The sequence below is a fragment of the Elephas maximus genome, chromosome 4 (assembly GCF_024166365.1).
Source record: "Elephas maximus indicus isolate mEleMax1 chromosome 4, mEleMax1 primary haplotype, whole genome shotgun sequence".
Classification (NCBI taxonomy): Eukaryota; Metazoa; Chordata; class Mammalia; order Proboscidea; family Elephantidae; genus Elephas; species Elephas maximus.
This window is the reverse complement of record NC_064822.1, coordinates 83592781-83616765: the sequence shown is the minus strand read 5'-3', so window position 1 is coordinate 83616765 and position 23985 is coordinate 83592781. Positions and strand designations below refer to the sequence as shown.

Below are 23985 nucleotides of genomic sequence, written 5' to 3'. Positions count from 1 at the left end.
TCTTCTCTTTCTTTCTTCTAATTATAGCGATCTTACTGGGTATGAGGTAGTATCTCATTGTGGTTTGATTTGTATTTCCTTAATGACATTGAGCCTCTTTTCATGTGCTTATTGGTCATTTGTAAATTTTTGGAGAAATGTCTGTTCAAATCCTTTGCCCATTTTTTTGTTTGGGTTGTTGGTCTTCTTGTTAAGTTGTAGGAATTGTTTTACATATTCTGGATATTAAACCCTATCGGCTACATTGTTCCCCAAAAGCTTCTCCCAATTTGTAGGTTTTTTCTTCGCTTTGCTGATAGTCTTTTGGTGAACAAAAGTTTTAAATGTTGATGAAGTCCATCATCTTACTTCCTTAGAGAAGTGGAAGAGTGAGACAATACTAATATATATCAGGGCTAAGAATAGTGTCATTGAAAAGGGTGGAGTCTGGTATTAGGATTTTTCTACCTCTGCAGACTTTCAGGGATTAGTCCACCCAGCCCCCTTGAAGAGTCCCAGGCTGTCCACAGATCAGCAAGGAGATTTGAATTTTCAGCTGTACTCAAAGACAGACTGACATTGGCTGATCCAGAATTTAATTAATTCCTCAGATTCAACTAACTTCACACTTCTACATTTGGATTGGCCCTAAATAAATTTCTGGAATTGAGCTCAACCAGAGAAGCGGTCCTGCTTTTGGTTAAAACCCACCTCAGGTACACAGAATGCAATCTGAATAATGCAGAAAATGTTTTAAAGATCTCACAGAAGCAGTTTCCCTATTCTCAACTTCATTAGAAATCTATTAGTGCTCACATTTTACAATTCTCCTGCCATTTTGTGAGTGGGGAGGAGCACAGCTGGAGATCAGATTTGTCAGCTCCAAATGGTCCACTTCTTGATTTCTGAGTCACTTCACAGGAAGCTTAAGGACATACAAATTCTATAGACATATCTTTCTTTTCATTTTATCATCTCGTGAAATCTTTATGTTACACATATATTTCAATTTACATTCATAACAGTTCCCGTGATCTCATTCTGTTTCTTACCTTTTTCCCTCAGCACCATGCTTTTCATTTCTATCCACTTTTCTGTGTCTTTCTAATCTGTTGCTTCTAACTGCTGCATTGTTCTCCATACTCAGCATCGACCATGTTTTGCCCTGCTTCCTCTAATGGAGTTTCGATTTGGTGCTACCTCATACAATGATGCAATGAACAGCCTGAAAATATACACCCCAGGGGACTACTGAAAGACTTATTGTTCCCAGCAAGATGCCCTAAGCCCATCTTACTTTTCCACCCCCAAGAACGTACTGCTACTCTTCAGGGTAGTACTGGCTTCCTTCGATGACATACAGTCATCCAGTCCATCATCATCACCTGACATTATGACACTTTCCTAAGCTGTGTTGTGTGCTTTTCATGTAATACGGCAACTGTGACAATATCCCTGTGAGGTAGGTGCTACTAGCATTATTTTAGAGATGAGGATGCTAAGGCCCAAAGAGGCAAAATAATTGCCAAAGATGATACCACCAGGATTTAAAAGTAGGCAGTGTGACTCCAGAGCTGGTGCTCTTAACCTCTATGCCACAACATCTACTGTGTGTTACTCACTGTGTGTATTAGTTTCCTAGGGCTGCTAAAACAAATTAGGACAAATTGAGTGGTTTAAAATAGCAAAAATTTATTCTCTCAACAGTTCTCATGTCTGAAAGTATGAAATCAAGGTGTATAGGAATAAATCAGCATGTGAAAATTCCATTTGCTTCATGTCCTTAACAACAGTAATATTGTCAGGCTTATTTTATCCATTCTGATTAAGAAACTCATTTTGCTTTTGATTTTTATTCTCTTTAGATAAATTATGTTGAGGACAGATAGTAAATATTTTTGGCTCTGCAGGCCATACAAATACCCAGCTCTGCCTCTGTAACACAAAGCAGCCATAGACAACACATAAGTCAATGAGTGTGTGCCAGTAATACTTTCTTAAAGAAATAGGCAATAGGCTGAAGTTTGCTAATCTTTGCTGTAGAATCATTTGAGAAAAGAAAAATGAAGAATGGCTTTCCCAAGTGACTTATTCTGGCACCTCCTAAGTACTTCCCCATCAAGTATTCTTGACCACTTGTTTAATAATCCGTGGTGAAATTTATATTTAAGATTGTGCGGGGAAAAATTAAATCCCCACTTCTCTGGCAACAAATGTGTTGATCAATCCAAATTAATTTATTGTCAATTCTGCCCCCTCTGTTCTACTTCTGTTTGCTTCCATTCCACATGTAGCACTTTTTCTCTGACCCTAGTCATCCAAGCTGGGTCAGACCTCACAAGTTAAAGAGCACAGTCATCCAGACTACCAGGTCTACCTAAGACCTTAGACACCAGCTGCAAGCTTGGAGTCACCAGGACACCCTCACTTCTGACCTGCTGGCTCCCATTACTCCCTTGGGTATAATAATTTGCTAGAATGACTCACAGAACTCAGGAAAACACTTATAATTACAGGTTTATTATAGTAAGAAGGGTACAAATGAAGAGAGGCGTAGGGTGAGGTTTGGCAGCATTCCTGATGCAGAGCTTCTGTGTCCCACAAAGGAACATGCTACGTCCAATGTGCATTGATATATTTTATCAATCAGGAAGCTCATGGAACTTCCATGCCCAGAGCCTTTATTGGGACCTCATTAAGTAGACATGAATGATGCAATCCTGCCTCCCCTCCCCCAGGTCCACTGATACCAGGAGGTGGTTTTTCTGGTATGGCCAGCCCTCACCTGAGTCACCTCATCAGCATAAACCTTCAGGTGTGGGCTGGATGGCTCATCAAAAATCCTTCAATCACTGGGGAAATTCCAAAGTTTTAGAGGTTGTATTTCAGAAACCAAGGACAAAGACCAAATTCTTTGGGTAAAGTTAAATCCTTTGTCCCACACACTGATTTCAAACTTACCAACTTGTATTTCTCACATAGTATAATAATCCTTGCATATTTTCCAAATGCTCATTCTCTACAGTTCCAACATTGAGTGTTGACTGTACTTCTACAGTCTATAATCTTTATGCTTTGCATATTGGCATTCCTAGCACTAAATATGGACTGATTTACCACTGTTACTATTATCAATTATTATTTATAAAGATGATAATAGCAGTTGCTATTTGTCGAATGCCTGGAATGCATGGATGCTTTTCACGTATTGTCTAATTTAGTCCTTGTACTAGTTATCATTATCACTCCCTTTACATATGAAAAATCTTTGGAATAGTGAAAAAAAGCTCTGGATTAAGAGTAGAAAGTTTTGAGTTTAAGAGCTGAAATGTTGAGCAATTCATTTGTTTTGAGCCTCAGTTTCCACAATTTAAAAGCAGGAATTATATAACTTCCTGGGTTGTTTGAGATAATGAAAGTATAATGTCTTGGTAGCCAAAAAACAGTGTATAAATATTGAGGGTTGTTATTATTTTTAATCTTTCACTGTTACTGTTAGTTGCCATTGTTGATCTGACTCACAGCAACTGCATGTGTGCCGAGTAGAACTGCTCCATAGGGTTTTCATGGCTGTGACCTTTTGGAAGCAGATTGCCAGACCTGTCTTCTGAAGCACCCCTGGGTGGCTTTGAACCACCAACCTTTCAGCTAGTAGTTGATCACTTAACCATTTGTGCACACAGGGACCCAGTCTTTCACTAGCCGTCCCAATTTTTCCTACATAACCACCTCTACATAACTCTATGGGGCAGTTCTACTCTGTCCTATAGGGTCGCTATGAGTCGGAATCGACTCAACGGCAGTGGTTTTGGTTAACCACCTCATGAACTGGTGTTCCTCCCCCTTGTGATCCTCAAAGCACTCAAGGTCATGCATGGATTGCTCTCCTCTTCGCACCCTTTGTAGCACCTCTCATTCCAATATTCTGTATCATTACCCCCCTTATTTAATCTTTTCAGAGAACCAACAGGAATAAAGATCAGGCCACTGTTTCTGGAAAATGTTCCATTATTTCCAATTATCCTATTTCTATGTCACTTATTTGCCTTGCCTAGGCAGAATTATTCTCAGCCTTTTCCTGCCTTCCAAGCCTAAACAGGGACTAATAGTACTTTCTCAGCTCTCTTATCTGAGCTCTTTTTCTACCATTATTCAGATAACCTCTGAAGTCCTGCTTTTCTATAATTTTACAGCTGACTCAGAAAGAAGAGGTAATTTTCACTTTGACGTGGCCTTTTATTTTCTATCCTACTAGAGTGCCTTATCATTATGTATAAAATATACATAGAATATACATCTATAAGCCCAAAAACCCAGTGCCCTCGAGTCGATTCCGACTCATAGCGACTATAGGATGGAGTAGAACTGCCCCATTGAGTTTCTAAGAAGTGCCTGGCGGATTCGAACTGCCGAGGGTACCCTTATATATGCATCTGTTATTTGCAAGATGTGAGAGTCCATTTATTTTTTAACACATCAGAACTTCAACTTCGAAATCAATGTGGTTCCTTGAGAATTACATACTTAGCAACTGAGATTTTACGCCCCTCATTTTTCATAGATTCCCCCCCAATTCTGTGTGTTTAAATAATCCAAGAAACAAATAGACAAGATAGCAACTATAAAATCAATCAAATTGACCATAAGAAAATAAGACTTACTGAAACTGACTTATGTAACTTACCAGCTGTTATCTTCCATTTTTCTCTATTTATGTGACTATTGCCTTATTTGATCAGAAGCCTGACCTTGTCATCACAGAATTTTGTCCCCTGCCAGTTGATTAACAGATAATAAACTACTCTTAACCATCGCAGCAGTACAGAATTTAAATGGCTTTCCAGGCTAGAAGAGAGAATTAAAACAAAGGAATAAATAATGGTTCCCGAGGGTGGAAGCAGAGCCAGTCACTAAGCTTCCTTCCTGATGGATATAGTTGCATTTTATGTATTCTTAATCTTGAAGCAGTGTGACCATTTTTAGTGAACTCAAAGAGTTCTTTTTGTGAAAAGACAACATAAATAATCATTTGAGGATGAAGTTGACTAACCTGTGATCAATACCAGTACTTGAAGCCCCTGTAAAGCATGAACTGACCTTGCTAACCTTGCTAAATTTCAGAAAATAAAATGTTAGTACACATATATGGATTTTTCTCTCAGCATTGAAAAATTCTAGTCTGTAATTTACCTGCTTGCTAAAAATAAAAATATTACTTAAAGGTTTGTTGAGATGTTTTTCTAGAAATAGCTTTAATGCATAGAATTATTCCTGTTTGCTGTCTATGCTCTCTATACTACCACCTAGTGGAATAAATGCAAGTTTACCTCATTTAAAATCAGGGAAAAGAAGTAAATGACTAAGATGAAATGTCTCTGAAAAAATGTCCCAGATGTTAGGTTATTATTATTTTTTTTAGTATAGTGCATGTTGTATAAAATACATGAGTTCAGAGATTAAAAAAAAAAAAGACCTAGGCATCAGTGTGATACCTAATAAAACGTTACCAGTTTTCCAAACAACCTATTTTATTTAGAAACTTAGAAGCTAAGTTTCTTAGTTTTCTAATGCTGCATAACAGAAATACCAGTACTGACTTTATGGGAGCAGATCTGCAGGTCTTTTCTCCAGTGGAGTGGCTGGTGGGTTCAAACCTCTGACCGTTCGATTTACAGCTGAGTGCTTAACCATTGCACCACCAGGGCTTCTTCTAGGAGTCTGAATTCAGGGCACCAGCTTCAGGGGGAAGGCTGTGAGCTCTGGGGGAGATCCTTGTGTCTTTCAGCTTCTGTAGCCCCAGCATTCCTGGGTTCCGGAGTGTGCTGGCTTGTTTCATCTGCTCTTTTTATAGATCTCAAAATTGGTTAGGTTTAAGACACGCCCCATACAGATGTGGCCTCATTAACATTACAAAGAAAACCTTGTTTCCAAATGGGATTACATCTGCAGGTATAGGGGTTAGGATTCTAACAGGTATTTTGGGAGGACACAATTCAATCCGTAACGCTGTAAAAGTTATTGACTGTGTCCTGAATATTGTTTTCTCTAAATTATATTGGGAAGCTTCTCTTTATTCCTCATTACAAGGGCCCATAAAAAGATATAAAATATTAAGCTTCAAAGCATCCCTGAAATGAAGGTATCATTACACTTACTTGTTAGGTAAATGCAAGTGCATAGATATGAGTCAAGTTTTATCACAGCCGGGAAGAAAGGCAGATGGGCATATGATCCTGAGCTTTTCCTTCCCAAACAATGAAACCTAAAACGGCCAATGAAACTTTAAGGCTCCTCAGCCTTTATTAGTAGGATGGTTCTTCTCTAATATCCAGCTCATAGAAAAGAACAGACACAGACAAAAAAGAAACGAAATACTGATGTTGCTGACTAATTTCTTGGTCCTGGGTCACCCATCCTCTTTTTGCTCTGTGGCCTCCAGCCCCACCTGGTCCTCATCTTCCTGTGCAGTGCTAATGGAGTTGACATCCCATTTTGTAAGGGCTGCACGCTTTTCACATAACATCAGTGTGCACATACACAGACTCATTTTTATGCTTATGAATATTTCCCCTACCTGATTCTTGATAACCTTGGGTAAGTAGTGGGTGAGGGATCATGGGGCAGTGAGCTATGCAGGGAGGTATAGTTGAAATTCAGAAAACATAAGCTTCTCCTTCAAAACTCTAATAACAAAGGGAAAGAAAATATAAATTAGCTTTTCCTCTGAAACCCTAACAGCTCAGAAAGCAAAGCAAAAAGAAACTGAAGAATTCCATGCTTAGTGTTTTCATCTTATAAGACCATCAGGTTTTGTGCGATTCAGCTTTAGAAGTAGTAGCTGCTGTCATTAGATGGCCTTCTGGGGTATAGTTACAGACCTATTCTAAACTCAAAGGCTGGTGTCTGCATTTTAAATTACAACTGTGCTTACTTTTGCTTGATTGCAGCCTTCCCTTGGAGTCAAGAAGCCAACCAAAGCCCTGCTCTTTGTAATCTTGAGTCCGGTGGGACCTTATTTTTCAAGTGGAACCTTTAATCCAGTGTCCCTGTGGGCCCATCCGAAGTATGTAAGAGCCTGGAAAGGTGGAACTGGAGACTGCAAAATGGGAGGGTAAGAGAATCTGTGTCTCCATCTAAAGGAGAGCCCTTCGCAACCATTTAGTTATCGCCATTTCACTTCAATAAGGATGTACATATTAATATTCAAGTTTTTATGTTCATTTTTGTTTCATGCTTAGCTTGCAGCGTTTGAAATGCACTTGTTGTTTAGAAGACAGCCTGTGGCCCTTCATAAGGGACAAACATTGGGTGTGATACGTAGATAAAAACTAAAATAGGTGACTAAAGCAGGAATAAAAGTAGTGCTTTGAATTCAGTGCCCCTGGATGCCCATCCTCTTTGGCCGCGGTTGGCACTTGGTGTAAAAGAGCATCTGGTGCTGGGGCTCTCAGTTGGCTCCGAGAAGCCGTGTCTGGGGAAGGTGCCTGTTCACTGAAGTGCTGTCTTCATTGCCACAGATTGTAGCCCCACCTGCTGCCAACTGGCTGAGGGACAGCCCTGTTTTGGCTCTGTCAGGCCAGTCTCATAGGCCATATGTAGCTAGCTGGAAATAAAAGAGCATTTGAGAAGTGTGGATAATTTCAGGGGTGGACTTGGCTGTGAATTGGAAATGCCCTTCTGCATGAGCAAGAATAGCTGGATTACCCAGCAGGGGCTCTTCCTTTTTATGTATCAAGTGCTGATGTTTATCACATACCCAGAGCAGCAGCAGCCCTGGAAGGTGACAGTCTTCCAGGCTTTGATACAACGTGTAGATTCATGGAGCCCTGGGAGCGTCGAATGATGTGCTGCAGGGATGTTAGAGACTTTGACAGCTGGCTTTGACCCCTCTGTAGTCTTCCTGTATTGCCCTTTTCTTTTCTCCAAAAAAGAGTTGGTTATAAAATTCTCTGTCCTGTCATTCTTGTTACCAACTTTTAACAACTGCATTCACTTAATGGGTAGAGAAATCCTAACGGAGTCCATTAAGCTAAGAAGTCACTTTCTTTTCCTTCTGGTTTAGAGTACTCCTTGACTATCTCCTAGGCTAGCCCAGGTGAAAACTGCTTTTGTTTACTGGCTTGACTTCCCATTTGTACTTCCCAGGGCATACGCCTATGCCCCACTGTGTACCACATGCACTGCTTTGTTAAAATTTAACTTATGGTGCACATTACAGTAAATCTCAATCTTGATGAAGAGGTAATCATAAGGAAAAATGAAAAAATTATTTTTTAAATCTTGCTTTCTTGCTTCCACTACCTGACTATGAAAAAGATAAAATGGGACACTCAGAAGTTACAGGGAAATTTTATTACCCAGTATGTGGGAAGGTTGTTATTCATTAGAAAGATTTAGATGATATAACACAGTATCACAGAATACGTGGCCCCTGTAAGTGAATTGGAAGCCCTGGTAGCATAGTGGTTAAGAGCTACAGCTGCTAACCAAAAAGGTCTGTAGTTCGAATCCACCAGGCGCTCCTTAGAAACCATGTGGGCCAGTTCTACTCTGTCCTATAGGGCTGCTATGAGTCGGAATCAACTCGATGGCCATGGGTTTGGTTTGGGGTATAAGTTAATTAAAAATTCATAATTCGACTCATTAGGCTCAAGTGGAGCATGATCAATGGAAGTTGACTAGGAATGTCTTAGGAGATCAAGAGGCTAGAGGAGAGAGATTGAATCTCAAATAAAAGCAACAATGGCAAGAAGGAAGCCAGTAGCCAAAAGGACGGACTTTTAGCTGTCTCCTGTCACTTCCAAGAAGTTTTAAAGCTTTCTGATGCTGTGCTTCAAACCTGAAGAAGCTCAAGGGGAAAAAATGAACCTGCATTTAGCATCATTCTGTTTGGTTGGCAAAGGAGTTTGGAAACTACCTTAAATTTGCGTATTGTTAGCTCTTCTGTAAAACTAATTCAGCAATCAACTCCTAAGCATTTTTTAGGACCCCTGAGATGACTACCAATTGGTATTTATTAAAGAGCTACTGATTTTCGTAAGCCTGAGAACTTTCTACTTTCTACCTAAGTGACTCTGAGGATGGAAGAGGATTTTTTTTTTTTTTTAATTCTAAGATTATTCTACTACTTTAGAGTCATTGAAGATAACATTATTTTTTTTTATTTCTGAGCATTTCTATATAAGTGAGGAAAGTAATAAAATGACACACGGCTGAAGCAGAATTCTCATTTTGATTACAAATCACTTTGGGAGCTTAACAAACTACCAGTGCCTGGGGTCCCACCTCTAGAGATTCTGCTCTGTTTGGCCTAGGATATGGTCTGGACACTGGGATTTTTTTAATGTGCAGCCAAAGTTGAGAAGCACTGAGCTTAGAGGTAAGAGGAAGGTCCTTCATCTTGTTGTTAGGTATTGTCTAGTTAGTTCCGACTCATAATGACCTTGCCTGGTCTTGTGCCTTCCCCATGATCATTGCTGTGTTTGAGCCCATTGTTGCAGCCACTGCATCATTCCATCTCGTTGACAGTCTTCCTCTTTTTTCTGCCCCTCTACTTCACTAAGCATGATATGCTTTTCCAAGGATTGGTCCCTCCTGATAGCATGTATAGTGTACGTGAGACGAAGTCTTTCCATCTTTGCTTCTAAGGAGCGTTCTGGCTGTACTTCCTCCAAGACAGATTTGTTTATTCTTCTGCCCACTCATGGTATATTCAAAATTCTTCGCCAACACCATAGTTTAAATGCATCAGTTCTTCTTCAGTCTTCCTTATTCATTGTTCAGCTTCCACATGCATATGAGGGGATCGAAACTACCATGGCTTGGGACAGGTGTACCTTAGTCTTGAAAGTACATCTTTGCTTTTTAACACTTTAAAGAGGTCTTTTGCAGCAGATTTGTTCAATGCAATCCACTGTTTGATTTCTTTACTGCTGCTTCCATGGACATTGATTGTGGATCCAAGTAAAATGAAATCTTTGGCAACATCAGTATTTTCTCCATTTATCATGATGTTGCTTACTGGTCCAGCTGTAAGGATTTTTTTGTTTTCTTTATTTTAGGGGTAATCCATACTGAAGGCTGTGGTTTTGGATCTTAGTAAGTGCTTCAAGTCTGCTTCTCTTTCAGCAAGCAATGTTGTGTCCTCTGCATATTGCAAGGTTGTTAATTAGTCTTCGTCAAATCTTGATACCACGTTCTTCTTCACAGAGTCCAGCTTCTTGGATTATCTGCTTAACATACATATTAAATAAGTATGGTAAGATAGAGATTATCCAATAGGCAACGTAAGCATTGTGCTTACCAGATCATTTGTAGTGAAATTTTCACCTCATTAAAAATTGTTTCTAAGTATGACTGACATCTGTCTCATCCAACCCCACAGCACCTTCCTACAGAATCAAAGTGTCTTTTCAAATTTACGGTACCTGACAGGGGTGGATGACCCAGTAAGCAAGGTAACCACGGGCTTAGTTGTGCTTACTTACTAATCTGTAGTGAACGATTTCACATGGGTGGATAATCTGTCCCTGAGTATTGTGAAAGGATATAAGCCTGACATTCACTTTTTCTGATTTTAAACCATGCAGTTAGTATTCCCTTGTTCTGTTTGAATGTCTGCCTCTTGGATAACAATTATGGATAGCATTGTAAAGAATGGAAATTCCAGAACACTTAGTTGTGCTCATGTGGAACCTTGTCTATGTACAGGTTCTGCATGAGCATAATTAAATGTTCTGGAATTCTCATTCTCCACAATGATATCCAAAATTTGTTATGATCCACACAGTTGAATATCTTTGCATAGTCAGTAAAATACAAGTAAACATCTTTCTGGCATTCTCTGCTTTCAGCCAGGATCCGTCTGACATCAGCAATGATATCCATCATTCCATGTCCTCTTTCAAATGCGGCTTGAATTTCTGGCAGTTCCCTGTAAATGTACTGCTGCAACCATTTTTTGAATGATCTTTAGTAGAATTTTACTTGCGTGTGTTTTTTTTTAATTTTATTGTGTTTTAGGTGAAAGTTTACTTGCAAATTTGTTTCTCATTCAAAAATGTATACACGAATTGCTTTGTGACATTGGTTGCAATTCCCACAATGTGTCAGCATTCTCCCCCTTTCCCTTTTCACCCCGGGTTTTCTGTGTCCATTCATCTAGTTTCCCTGTGGCTTCCTGCCTTCTCGTCTTTGCTTTTAGGCAGGTGTTGCCAATTTGATCTTGTATACTTGATTGAGCGAAGCAGCAGCACATTCCTCACATATATTACTGTTTGTTTTATAGGCCTGTCTAACCTTTGGCTGAAATGTGGACTTCAGGTGTGGCTTCAGTTCTGAGTTAGCAGGGTGTTGGGGGTGGGGGCATAGTTTTGCAGATCCCTCCAGTCTCTGTCAGACCAGTATGTCTGGTCTTTTTTTGTGAATTTGAATTTTATTCTACATTTTTGTCCCACTCTGTCCACCACTCTGTTGTGATCCCTGTCAGAGTGGTCGGTGGTGGTAGCTGGGTACCCTCTAGTTCTTCTGGGCTCAGGCTGGTAGAAGCCGTGATTCATGTGGTTTGCATGAGGTATTAATGATATTATCCTTCATCATAGGAACATCTTTATTCCCAAGCAATTTCTTAGTTAATTTGGAAGGGATCAGGTTTATCACGCTCCCCTCCCTTCCCCCTCTTTAAGTTATTCCCCTTCCTCCACCTTATTTTTTTTCCTTTTACTTTCTTCCTGCACTTGAGGGCAAACTTTGAAGTCAAAAAGACTTGGTTTAAAAACCTAATGTCAGTGGGCATGTTACTTAACTGTTCTAAGTCTGCATTTCCTCATTTATAAAATAAGGGTAATGACAGACTCGACGGCACTGGGTTTATTACTGGGTTACCTGTGAGGATTAAGTGATATAATGTAAAGTGAACCAGATTGCAATAACCATATATTATATTTCAGTTATTAGTGAATATTTTTTCAGTTGCAAATGAAAAAACTATCTTAAGCAGAAAAAGAATTGATTGGCTCCTGTAAGGAGGATCTTGTAGGACAGAGTAGAACTGCCCCATAGGGTTTCCAAGGCTGTTAATCTTTATAGAAGTAGACTGCTATATCTTTCTTCCGCAGAGCAGCTGGTGGGTTTGAACCTCAGACCTTTCAGTTAGCAGCTGAGCGCTTAACCACTTTACCACCAGGGCTCCATTTTAATCTTACCCAGATGTAAAAGAGATGATTTAAAGGCCTAAGGGGTTGCTTTCTGGGAGATTACATGATTACAATAATGCTTTGTATCAGCAGTAGCTGTTTGTTCCTTTGTTAACTGCTGGGGGCTGTATAGTCCAAGGGTGGGTCTAGGGTTTATTTCCTAGTCCTGATTATCTTAAGGTAGTACTTCTCAGAATTATTCACTAATGTCCTCTAAAAACAGAGGAAAGTGAATTGTGCAACCAGGGGTTTAGGGAGGCAATCAAGTATCACATTGATTTGAGGACTCTCATGTTTTAAAAATTTATCCATATTTTGTGATATACTCCATAACTTTCCATTTAAGTTAAAATAAAAGATATTAAATTAAATTATTATAAACTAATTGTCATTCTAGGAAGATGTTTTATGTTCCTTTTATTTTTGAATAATCTGATATGAATACTGCAAGTTGAGAAAAATGGACTTTTGGGATACTTTTAGGTCAAAACCATGATTTTTGTCCCTTCATTTGAGGAATTTAGACATCAGGGGTTAGATGTTTCCTGAATGTATAAAAGGGTCTCATTTAAGTGGGCATGGACTTGGTGATCTATAACTTGCTGTGTAATTTATGTAAGTTGCTTCTCTAAGCCTCAGTTTCTTATCTAAACTATGGAAATAATAGTGATTTTTTTAACTCATAGTATCAGTGTGAGGTTTACATGAAATAATTCATGTAAAATTGCTTGGCATGAATAAAAATTCTCAATAACTCATAACTGTTAGTGTTAACTTGGCTATTTACCTACGATTCCATGACTCTACTTGTGCTCTCTCAGATGAGTGCAATTAGATAAATCAGCTTCTCTAATGAGTTTTTCTTTAATGTTACAAGAGAGGCGATATAGGAAGAGCATAACAGGTTGATTACATCCACATGTGAATTGAAGACTTAAGGATTTTAGAGTATGGAAGTTGCTGTGTGTGTCCGGAAGGGGGAGAAAATGATGTACATTTATAATTGGTATGTTTCCTTTGTTTTAAAAGGAACTACGGCTCATCTCTTTTTGCCCAATGTGAAGCAATGGATAATGGGTGTCAGCAGGTTCTGTGGCTCTATGGAGTGAATAATCAGATAACCGAAGTTGGAACTATGAATCTTTTTCTTTACTGGATAAATGAAGATGGAGGTAATCCACTCAGGTTTCAGCTCTTTACTATTTTTCAGTGGAACTGAGAAGAACAGAACTAGAACCTTAAAACAAGTGAGCAGCAGAGTTCCAAAGGCTAAGAGCCATAGTGTTTATGTCATTCAAGTAGACAAGAACTAAAGTTATAAAGGTTATGTTTTGGTTTTGGTTTTTGGCTCTGTTGTTGTTAGTGCTGTTGAGTCGAGTGACAGAGTAGAACTGCCTCATAGGTTTTCCTAGGATATAATCTTTATGGGAGCAGATGGCTAGATCTTTTTTCCTGGAGAGCCACAGGGTGGTTTCAAACCACCAACCCTTCAGTTAGCAGCCAAGCACTTAGCTGTTATACCGCTAGGGTTCATTTTTTGGTTCTAGACATATTTATCATCAGTAGCAACTTAAGGAATTCAAGTCAGTATTTTCTGGAAAATCTTGTGTTATAGACTTGGACTATATGTAATTTTCCATGATTTGAAGATTTGCTGTCTTATCCCCTTTGTCATCACCTCAATATTTCTTTTATCTGAATACCCTTGCATTTGAAAAAAAAAAAAAAAGTGTTCTCAAATATACATGTGCTATGTATAAAATAGGTCCCTGGGTGGCGCAAATAGTTTGTACTTGACTACTAACCTAAAGGTTGGTGATTTGAACCCACCCAGTGGCATTGCAGAAGACTGGCCTGCCAATCAGCTTTCCTAAAGATTACCACCAAGAAAACCCTATGGAGCAGTTCTACTCTGTAACACTTGGGGCCACCATGAGTTGGAATTGACTCAATGGCAACAGGATTTTTTTTGCTTGGGGAGGGTTATGTATAAAATGTTCTAACAAACATTGTCTACTGATTCTACTGGTATGGAACTTAATATGCACTCTTGCTATAATTCCTTAACAATTGTGGCCCTTTCTACATACAGTATTTTATAATATATCAGATGCCTCCAGATTTACACTGGATCTCAGTTTTTTTGAAGTACACTATTTTTAAGGACATATTAGCTGTATCTTGAGATCCTTGTACCTAGATCCCAGTCCATTCAAGGCCTTTAGTAAGTAAGTCTACTATAGTATCCTGAATGTTCATTAGGTCTCTTTGTTTTGTCTTGTTTTGTTTGTTTTAGTTGGAAGAGATCACAGGGGCTTGGTGAAATGTTGAAAGTGACTATGGTATTGGATTAAATGGCAAATAATGAAAGAAAATACAGATCTATGCCTTTATTTCCATTGGAATTATGATATTGTTGTGTGCCACCAAGTCAATTCCAATTCATAGTGACCCTATGAGCCAAAAAACCAAACCCATTGCCATTGAGTTGATTCCGACTCATAGCAACCCTATAGGACAGAGTAGAACTGCCCCATAGGGTTTCCAAGGAGCACCTGGTGGATTTAAACTGCCAAACTTTTGGTTAACAGTTGTAGCTCTTAATCACTACACCACCACGGTTTCCAGTGACCCTATAGTCATGCAAAATTTTGAAACAATTTTTTAGGTTTAAGACCTTCATTTCACAGTAATGAATGTAGTGACAAGAAGTGTAAAATGATAAGTTTCAAAATTCATATGAAGTCTTAGGATTGGTTTCAATAAAATCTTAAAATGAAATTTTTATTTTTCAGCACTTATAGTAGCCTCTATTGCTCTTGTGTTATTTGGCTATGAAAAGAGGAAAATGATGATTCAGATGAGGCTGAATCAGAGCTATGTACTAATTTGAGTGTTAGTTACAGAGACTAACAAGATGAGTCTTATATTCCAGTCAGAGGTAGGAGGAGGAGAAGGTGTGGCGAGGGTACCTTGTTCTGAGGTCAGCCATTGGTGATCCATGGCATACGAAAAGCCAGATTACAGACCATGCTCACAGTGCTTGGCATTATTTAAGAACAAAAGTTATACTGTAATATTTCTGATTTCTAAATTTGAGTTTTCCATGAGTCAGAATCAATTGTACAGCAACTGGTTAAATTTGAGTTATTGCATATGGTGTATATCGAGCTATGCTTGAAAGATCACAGCCAGTGTTGAACTCTGTAGAAAGAAGATAATAGATTTATTCAACTCTTCTTCCTATCCTCTTGCTGCCCCCTTGAGGAGAAGGGGGGAGGGAAACAACCCATAGCAAAGACAGTTGTAACATACAGAAGTGGTGGCATCATTATTTATGAATGGGAAATGGCAGCATTTAAGCACAAGTATAATCAGAGCTGCATGATTCAACTACAAACCTCAGAAACTGTCCTGTTAAAAAATTAATCCTTTATCTGAATGGTGACCACGGAACTTTTCCACTATGTCTTTTAAAGGTTAGAATAGAAATGACTGAAATTCTCTTCAATTCATTTCAAATATACAAGATCTTAAGAGTTACTATTCAGATTATGGTCTCCTGAGATAACTTGAGCCATGGTTTTAATGTTCTATTTCAATTTGGAGGTGTTCTACTAACAACAACAACAACAACAAAAAAGATTAAGGAGAAAGGACATATGGAATAAATGTTTGAACAGTATTATGAGAAAAGTGAATAGCATGTCAGGAGTAACCTTTGGGCTAAAATAAAAAAGATTGAAGTAACTCTGTCTTAAGTTTGATTTATATCACTTGCCTTTAGGAAAATACAAAGAATAATAAGTTGAAAAATCAGCAAAGTATTGATTTTTCACAAGCTTTACCAACAGGAATTATAAGCAGAGTTCTTCCAGTAATATATTGTCATGTTTCCATGACCATCCACACTATTCCTTTTGGACAAGGGACAAGAAAGGTAGATAAGATAGATAATCTGTGTTTAAAGCACAGTGCTGTGTGTAATAACTATTTGGGGCATTTGGCCTGTAACTAGTGTGGGTTTTGATTCTAGTAACAGCAACTGTGGTGTTAAGATTACACAGCTTCAATTCTCTTCTTTTTTCTGTTGATGAGTAATTTGACACACGTAGTTGTGCCAAATAATTTTATGGTGTCCTGGACACTGGAGATAACCTGAAGAATAAGTCCCAGCCCTTGTTGAGTTCACAATTAGTTTGAATGATCATGGTTGTATTGAGCCTTTTCAACCATACCAGGTATTTTCCTGGCTCTGCTTGGAGTCCTTTCCCCTCAGATACCTGCATGGCTTACTCTCTCACCTCCTTCAAGTCTTTTCTCACATATTCCATTCTCAGTAAGGCCTTCCTTGAGCACCCTATTAAAAATTGTAAATTTCCCTCCCCCCAGCACTTCCCATCCCTTCCCTCATGTTGTTGTTTTTCCTCCATAGTCTAACATAGAAGTCCCTGAGTGAGCAAACATTAAGTGCTGTACTACTAACTGAAAGGTTGGCGGTTCAGACCCACCCAGTGGTGCTTCTGAAGTAAGACCTGGCAATCTGCTTCCAAAAAATCACAGCCTTGAAAAACCTTGTGGAGCCATGCTACTCCACACACATTCAGTCTCCATGAGTCAGAAACAACCTGACGGCAACTAACAACAGTCTAACATACTATTTAATACAATAATTGTTTGCCTGTATTTGCTAGAAAGTAGGCTGGGAATTATATCAGTTTCATTCACTGCCGTATCCAATGGCTTACAACAGTGAACAGCACATGGTAGGCACTTAATATATACTTGTTGAGTAAATGAATAATTCTGTTTATGTTTAGGACACTTAGGAAAATCTACATTCCTGGTTCCCACTGATTCCTTGATAGTGCTTGACCTTGGGAAGTCACAGACGAATCCTGCTGTTATTGCTTCTGAATTCTCTGTCTCCTGAAAATGATTTCTTTGTCAAAAACAAGCTGTGTTTGAGATTCTGTTTTCCTCATGTTGGGCAATCTGGAGCTAGTTCTGGCTCTTGTAAGCATGTTTGTGGTTGCAGAGGAAAATGAATGTTTCTCACCCAAATGTTGTCATGTCATCATCTCTGTCTGGCAATCAGAGAAGCAGATGTTCTATTCCTTGACCTCAGGCTAGTGGTTACAGTACTGGGTGTTAAATGTATTTCACAAAACAGCATTTGTACATGCAGGGCTGCCGTTTTTCTTTAACTTCATGTGGTCTTCCTGCTCAGCAAGCTTTAAGAAAGGTCCAGTCTGGAGGGACTTGATATATATCCCTATGTGTGTATATATGCATATATTCACACACATATAGATTCATACATTTATGTATCTAGCTAGCTCACTATTGCAAAACACACATTTATTTTGAGATCATCAACACTTCTAAACATGACAAAAAGTAGCCCTAAGAACATTGCCAAAAGCAAATTTTCTTCTTTCCAGAGAGCAATTGTCAGCAGATGAGTTTTAGAAACAAACAAAAAAATCATACTGCTGTTTCCCCAGCAAACAGGATTATTCATTCATTTTTTCAATTCAAAATTATTCATTGCATACCACTCTGGGTCAGGCATTATACTGGGTTTTGGGGATATAGGGGTGCACACAGCTCAGTCTGTCTTCCAGACACAGCCTGGTTGTTGGGAACATCTGATGTAGCCTCCGTGGAGAAGGTGAGGCCAGGACTACTGTATACTGAGGGAAAGGGCAGTGGTCTTGGAGTCAGGACACTTGAGCTGCAGCTGTGGCTTTTCTCCAGTGCCACCAACCTTAGCAAGTCACTCGTGTTTGTAGAGCCTCAGTTTCTTCTGTAAAATAAGAATTGTACTAGATGGTTTCTGAAGTCTCCTTTAGCTACATAAAATGTGTTGTGAGAGTCCAAAGATACCAATATGATTTCTATACAGCTTTTGCTACTTGGTGGTCCTTTCAAGCATACCTTGTGAGTTCCTCTGCAAATACCTGATGGACAACGCATAATCTATTATAAGGTTAAACATCTTCATAAAGTGGGGATTTAAGGAGTGAATTTCTGACTAGACTCAGTTTCTGGGTGCCAGAGATGGAGAGGAAAGGAGGATATTGAGTACCAGGGACATCATTTTGTAAGGGCACCAACTCCTATAGATAGGTCATCATGCCAACCATCGTGGTGGGTAGGAGTGGCTGTGGTCATTCTCACTGGACCCTTGTCTTGACCTTCGCCCTCCGTCAGAGTCTCCCATGGAGTGATTTTTGGTTTTGCTCTAGCTCGAGCCCCTTGAATTTGAATCTCAGAAGTCATCGTCTCCATACTTGATGCTGACACCTCACCAAGTTTGAGAACCGCTGAAGATAAACTTATCAAAGGGCTGTGTGGAGACAGTAACCAGACTGCATGGGCACACACACTTCTGAGGGAAAACTCTTCCCCAGTATTCTTAGGAGGCTTGGTAATGACAAGTGTTTCTGAGTAAGAGCCTATCTACAGTATTCTAATTAGTAACCAGCTTTTACCCACTGTCTTAGTGATCGAGTGCTGCTGTAATAGAAATACCACAAGTGGGTAGCTTTAACAAACAAATTTATTTTCTCTGAGTTTTGAAGGCTACAAGTCCAAATTCAGGGCACTAGCTCTAGAGGAAGGCTTTTTCTCTCTGTTGGCTCTGGGGAAATGTCCTTGTCTCATTTCAGCTTGTTTCTTGATTTCTTGGAAATCTCATGTGGCATGGCGTTTATTTTCCCCCATCTGTGCTTGCTTGCTTGGTTGCTTGCTCAATCTGCTCTTTTCTAAAAAGAGATTGATTTAAGACATATCCTACACTAATACTGCCTCATTAGAGTAACAAAGAAAACCCATTCCTAAATGGAATTATAACCACAGATATAGGGGGTTAGAATTTACAACACATATTTTTGGAGGGCACAATTCAATTCATAACACCCACTCAGGTAAATTTTGATGAAAATATTTATCTTAAAAGCATTCTATAACGTTTGCCATTTGTTAGTAAAAAACCATCTCATTTCTTACTGATTAATGATAAATTGAAAGTGGTTAAATGATAAATTGAAAGTGGTTAAATGAGCAGCCTTCTTTTTCTTTTTTCTTTCTTTTTTTTTTTTAACAAGGATCTACTTGATCCGTGAATTGATTGGGGAAATTTGACAATGCAGAACAGTAACATCTTTATGTTTATGACTAGAAATGGTTTCTTAAAATGGTTATTGATACAAGGTATGGCTAATATAGTTAAAGTTTGAAAATATTCCAATTTCTAATTGACAGAAGAAGAACTGGCAACTCCTCCGCTAGATGGCATCATTCTTCCAGGAGTGACAAGGCAGAGCATACTGGACCTGGCACGCCAGTGGGTGGGTACCTTTGACATGAACAACTTTTATAATCATGAAATCAAAAGAAGCTAAGCTGGTGTTGAAATAATGCCCTGTAGTTCCAACCAATGTTATCTCTTTAATTCTTTTGAGTGAAAAGAACTCTTCTAGAAGAACTGTCCTGGTGAGAATATCAAATAAGTGTTGTTTATTCTGAAGGATAGAGAGAAACCAATTTGGCAGAATGTCCTAATGAAGAAGTATTCTAGTTCTAGCCACAATTGCCATACCGAGTGTCTACTACCAACTCTCCCAGTTTATGCTTTGTGTGCTTCTCTCTAGCCAGACATTAACTTTTTCAAGACTAAGTATATTGTTTACAAATGGCAACAGTTCATACTTCTTCTCTTCCTCTATTTATTTCAATGCAACCATGCCATTGATAGAAATTAAAAAATTTTATTGACATATAGATGTTTCCTTACATAACATTATTTGTTTGGTTGCCTTCTTTCTCCCCCATTCCTTCCAAATCATGTACATACTTATTTTAAAATCAAAGCACTCAAGCAAATTTAAAGTCGTTTTCGGTAGACTTTAAATCTCTGTGACACAGGCAACCATATTAAACCATTTGGTATTGGATATGACATAACATAATCAAGATGAATTTTGAATGAGTTGGTTGTCTGGCAGAGGTTCTTGGATGGAACTTCTGACCCATGTGGTAAAATGGTCTCCAAGGAACATGAAAAGGCTTTGAGCATACTGTGGTCAAACAGTACTAATAGGACAAATGTTTAGCAACACACACATTATCTATGTAGGAGAGTACTAGCACAGTTTCTCTGGAAAAGACTTTGAAAATAGAGGAAATGTGCTATAAATAAACCTACAAAACCCTGAAGTAGACAAGACCCAACTGCCACATGCTGGCTGGCACATTGGGCATGACATTTACAAACTGTTGGTATAATTTCAAACAGCTTACCCTGTCCTAAATGTTTGCAGTTGGAAAGATGTATTTTTGAAGCTCAGTAATTTTTATTTTATTAAAGAAAAAACATCAACCAAGTACAGAAGGTTTGATGACAAGTTGCAAGTGGAAATTCTTTACCACACTAATGATTTGTTAACATGAACAATGGGTTATTCTGGAGGAAGGTTTTTTTTCTTGACTCCGTAGCTGTAATTTATTTAAAAAGCTACTTTAAAACAGTGTAAAATGCCAAGAGGCAAGTGGGGGGTTACCACTACTTGCCAAACCGAAAAAACCTGAAGAGTGACCAAAGTAAAAACAATTCTGTTTATTTACAAGGCTTTCCCCTGACCCTCGCCCTCCAAGAACAGAATTCAGCTTGTTTTCAGTTAATTTGGCTGATTTTCTGGACTTAATTTATTTTTAAACCTTTGAACAACATAATTGCCAATTACAAACAGAAATTAAAACTTGCTTTAATGTGTGCGAAGGGCCACATTTTTACTGCAGATATATTTTCCTACCCTTTTAAATCTACTTGTACCCCCCAGACTCCTCTTACCCACCCCCCCCCACCAAAAAAAACCCAAACCTGACATTCTGTGTTTTCCTTCTAATGTTTTGAATCTTGCCAAGGACTGTGATTTCCACTTTATCTATCATGGGTTTATAGGTTTTAAAAACTATTTTCATCTTATTAAAAAAAAAAAAAAAAATCCATTCTTTGTTGCCTTTAATTCAAATAGCCTGTTGACAAACTTTGAACTTTAATCACCAAAATAAAAGAATGAGAATTAAACAGTTTAAAAATATCAGATTTTTTTTTCCTATTTCCTGTCATTGAGCAAATAAAATGTTTCAAAATTTAAGCAGAACTCAGTGAGGCTATGCCAATAATTCTAGGATGGAACTCAACCTAATATGATAGTAAAGGAGAAGGACGATTGCCACTATAAAGCCAATTGAATCACTGAACTTGGGAGAAAAAATATATATACAATGCAATTTCTCAATTAAAGCTCGTATTTTTAGCTTTTTAAAAATAATTAAATATTTCAGATAGTTGAACTGAGTCTATAGTTTTATTCCATCAAAGACAGTAGAGGACCAAATGCAGAGCAAGTTAGGTCAGATCTGGGCCCAGCCCAGTGTCTGCTGTGTACTAGCTCTGTGACCTTGGGAACATCACTCAATTGCCTTGAACCTTAGTTTTCTCAACTGTAAAATGGGGATGATAATACCTACTTTAAAGAATTACAGAACTTGGTACATGTACATGGTAGCTAAAATTATTAACATCATAATATATAATACAATGTTATTCTCCTTTATGATAAAATAAAGTTTAAGACACTGTTACTGCCTTAATTAGCACTCAGGGTGCTACAGTTTGAGACTTTATCCATGACAATAGAAAAAAGGCAAAAAAGCTCATGCTCTGTACTAGAATATCTTGTAGTGGTCTTGTGTTTTATATTCTAGTAATCTCATTTAGAATATTGTGACCTTGGAGTAGGTTGCTTAACACCTCAGGGGGTTTACCTGTAGGATGGTGTTGTCCTTTCCAGTTTTACCTCTAAGGATGGCTATGACATTAGGTGCTCAATCAGAATGTAAAGCAGAGGAGTAAGTATCTTAGGTTATTTTACATGTCTTTTCCTTTAGAATACATTTGTTTTTATTTTTTGTATTTTAAACAGGGTGAATTTAAGGTGTCTGAGAGGTATCTGACCATGGATGACTTGACCACTGCCCTAGAGGGAAACAGAGTGAAAGAGATGTTTGGCTCTGGTACGGCCTGTGTTGTTTGTCCAGTTTCTGATATACTATACAAGGGTGAGGTAAGACAGTGTTTCCTCATTTCCCATCATTTCCAAAGATTTACTTGTAATTTAATTTAATTTTTTTTTTTTTTTAAACGTGTAAACTAAATTCTAGTTGGACCCAGGATGCAAAGGGATTTTTTATAACTTGGCATTCCATTAGCTGGGGCAGTTTGTCCAGGTGAACCTGTATTAGCAAATTATTTACTTACTATCATTTTTCCAGTGATTTTGTGCAATTTTGTGTAAGCTCAAACATGGTGAGAAGTCAGTTTTATCCTTGGACAAGTATCATGCTTGCCTTATGTCAATGTGGGCATTAGAGATGTACCAGTAGACTTCCACTCTTATCTCTTTCTACCAGTTCACAGAAGAAGACTCTACAGGAAATTAGTTTGCGGCTTCTAAAAGTACTTCCAAAATCCTGGAGTGGCAATGGCAATATTTATGGAAAATGCATTTGAATGATCAACTTCATTTATAATACTAATAGTAATAATAATAGTTACTAAGTATACTGCTTTACAAAGAAATTTCCTTTGGTAGAACTTGTGCGTGCACTAAAGTCTTCCAAAAGGAGTTAAAAGATTTGGTGGAAAGACATTTACTCCACCCAGTAAATCAGTCTGATTTTGTGTTTACTTCCTTCCCTTTTCTTGTCTTTTTTTTTTTTTTTTTTTTGCTTTCCTCTTTATAACTAAGCTCTGATACTCATAATTAGCATCAGCGTTAACTTTTTAACTTCAAGGCATGTGGGTTTTATTCTTAAAATGTGAACTGGCTTAAATTACTCATTAAATACAAATTCTATTGGTTTTTAAATTCTACATTATAATTTTCCTCAGCTAATTAGATTGATTTTTCTGCTGACTTTACTGCTGGCTGCTCCATTGCTTAAGTTTTTAAAATTTGCTTTTAAGGAAAGACTCCTGACATAATTCCATCTACAGAATTATTGTTTCACAGCAGAAGAATTGTCTTATTTTATATCAATACTTTTACTGATTATAAAGCTACTTATTAGTATTTTATTATGGTTACATTAAAAAGTAGTATGTTATCGGTCCACTTTCTTATGAAGTAAAGTGCTTATTAGGTCAGTTTTTTTGTTTTTTTTTAAGTCCAAATGTTCTTTCACCTCTAGAAATATGAACATCATGAAGTTTAAATTTTTAATGATTTTATTTCTGGGGGCATTTCAGAGCCAAAAGTTACATCTAATTATCCTATTATCCTAAAAGGCTGAATAAGAAACTTATTTGAGAGCATGAAATATCTACTAAAATCAAACTATGAAAAACTGTGCAAACCAGCGAGGCATGAGGCATGAATAGGCGTGACTCAAATATAAATAAGGGTAGAAAATCTCTCTCTTTCATGAATTTAATTATGCCATCTATTTGCTAAACAAAAGGTCTGCTCCTTTGGAAACTTGGTAGGGCAATTCCACTCTGTCCTATAGGGTCACTATGAGTCAGAATCAACTTGACAGCAACAGGTTTGGTTTGGTGTTTGGTATCCTATATTGTGAAAGTTATAGTCCTTGGAGGTTTGCCTTGGAACAGAGATAGGTTTTAGAAGACATTTTTGTCCAGGTATAGACTTAGACTTTAATTTTTGGCAAAAACAAAACAAAACTTGCTTTAATTTGGGCCAAAATATCTTTGAGATCTCATTCCCTGCTACAAGTTGTG

General features: G+C 38.1%; 1 protein-coding gene across 1 annotated transcript in view; it reads left to right on the top strand.

Moving 5' to 3' along the window:
* The window catches only part of BCAT1 (branched chain amino acid transaminase 1), a 111608-nt gene that overhangs the window by 70490 nt on the left and 17133 nt on the right, over positions 1 to 23985 (top strand). Inside the window, exons 6-9 of the mRNA XM_049885163.1 lie at positions 6927 to 7090; positions 13203 to 13345; positions 19443 to 19528; positions 22169 to 22309. Of these exons, the coding sequence (XP_049741120.1) occupies positions 6927 to 7090; positions 13203 to 13345; positions 19443 to 19528; positions 22169 to 22309 (534 nt within the window). The remainder of the gene's footprint in view (positions 1 to 6926; positions 7091 to 13202; positions 13346 to 19442; positions 19529 to 22168; positions 22310 to 23985) is intronic.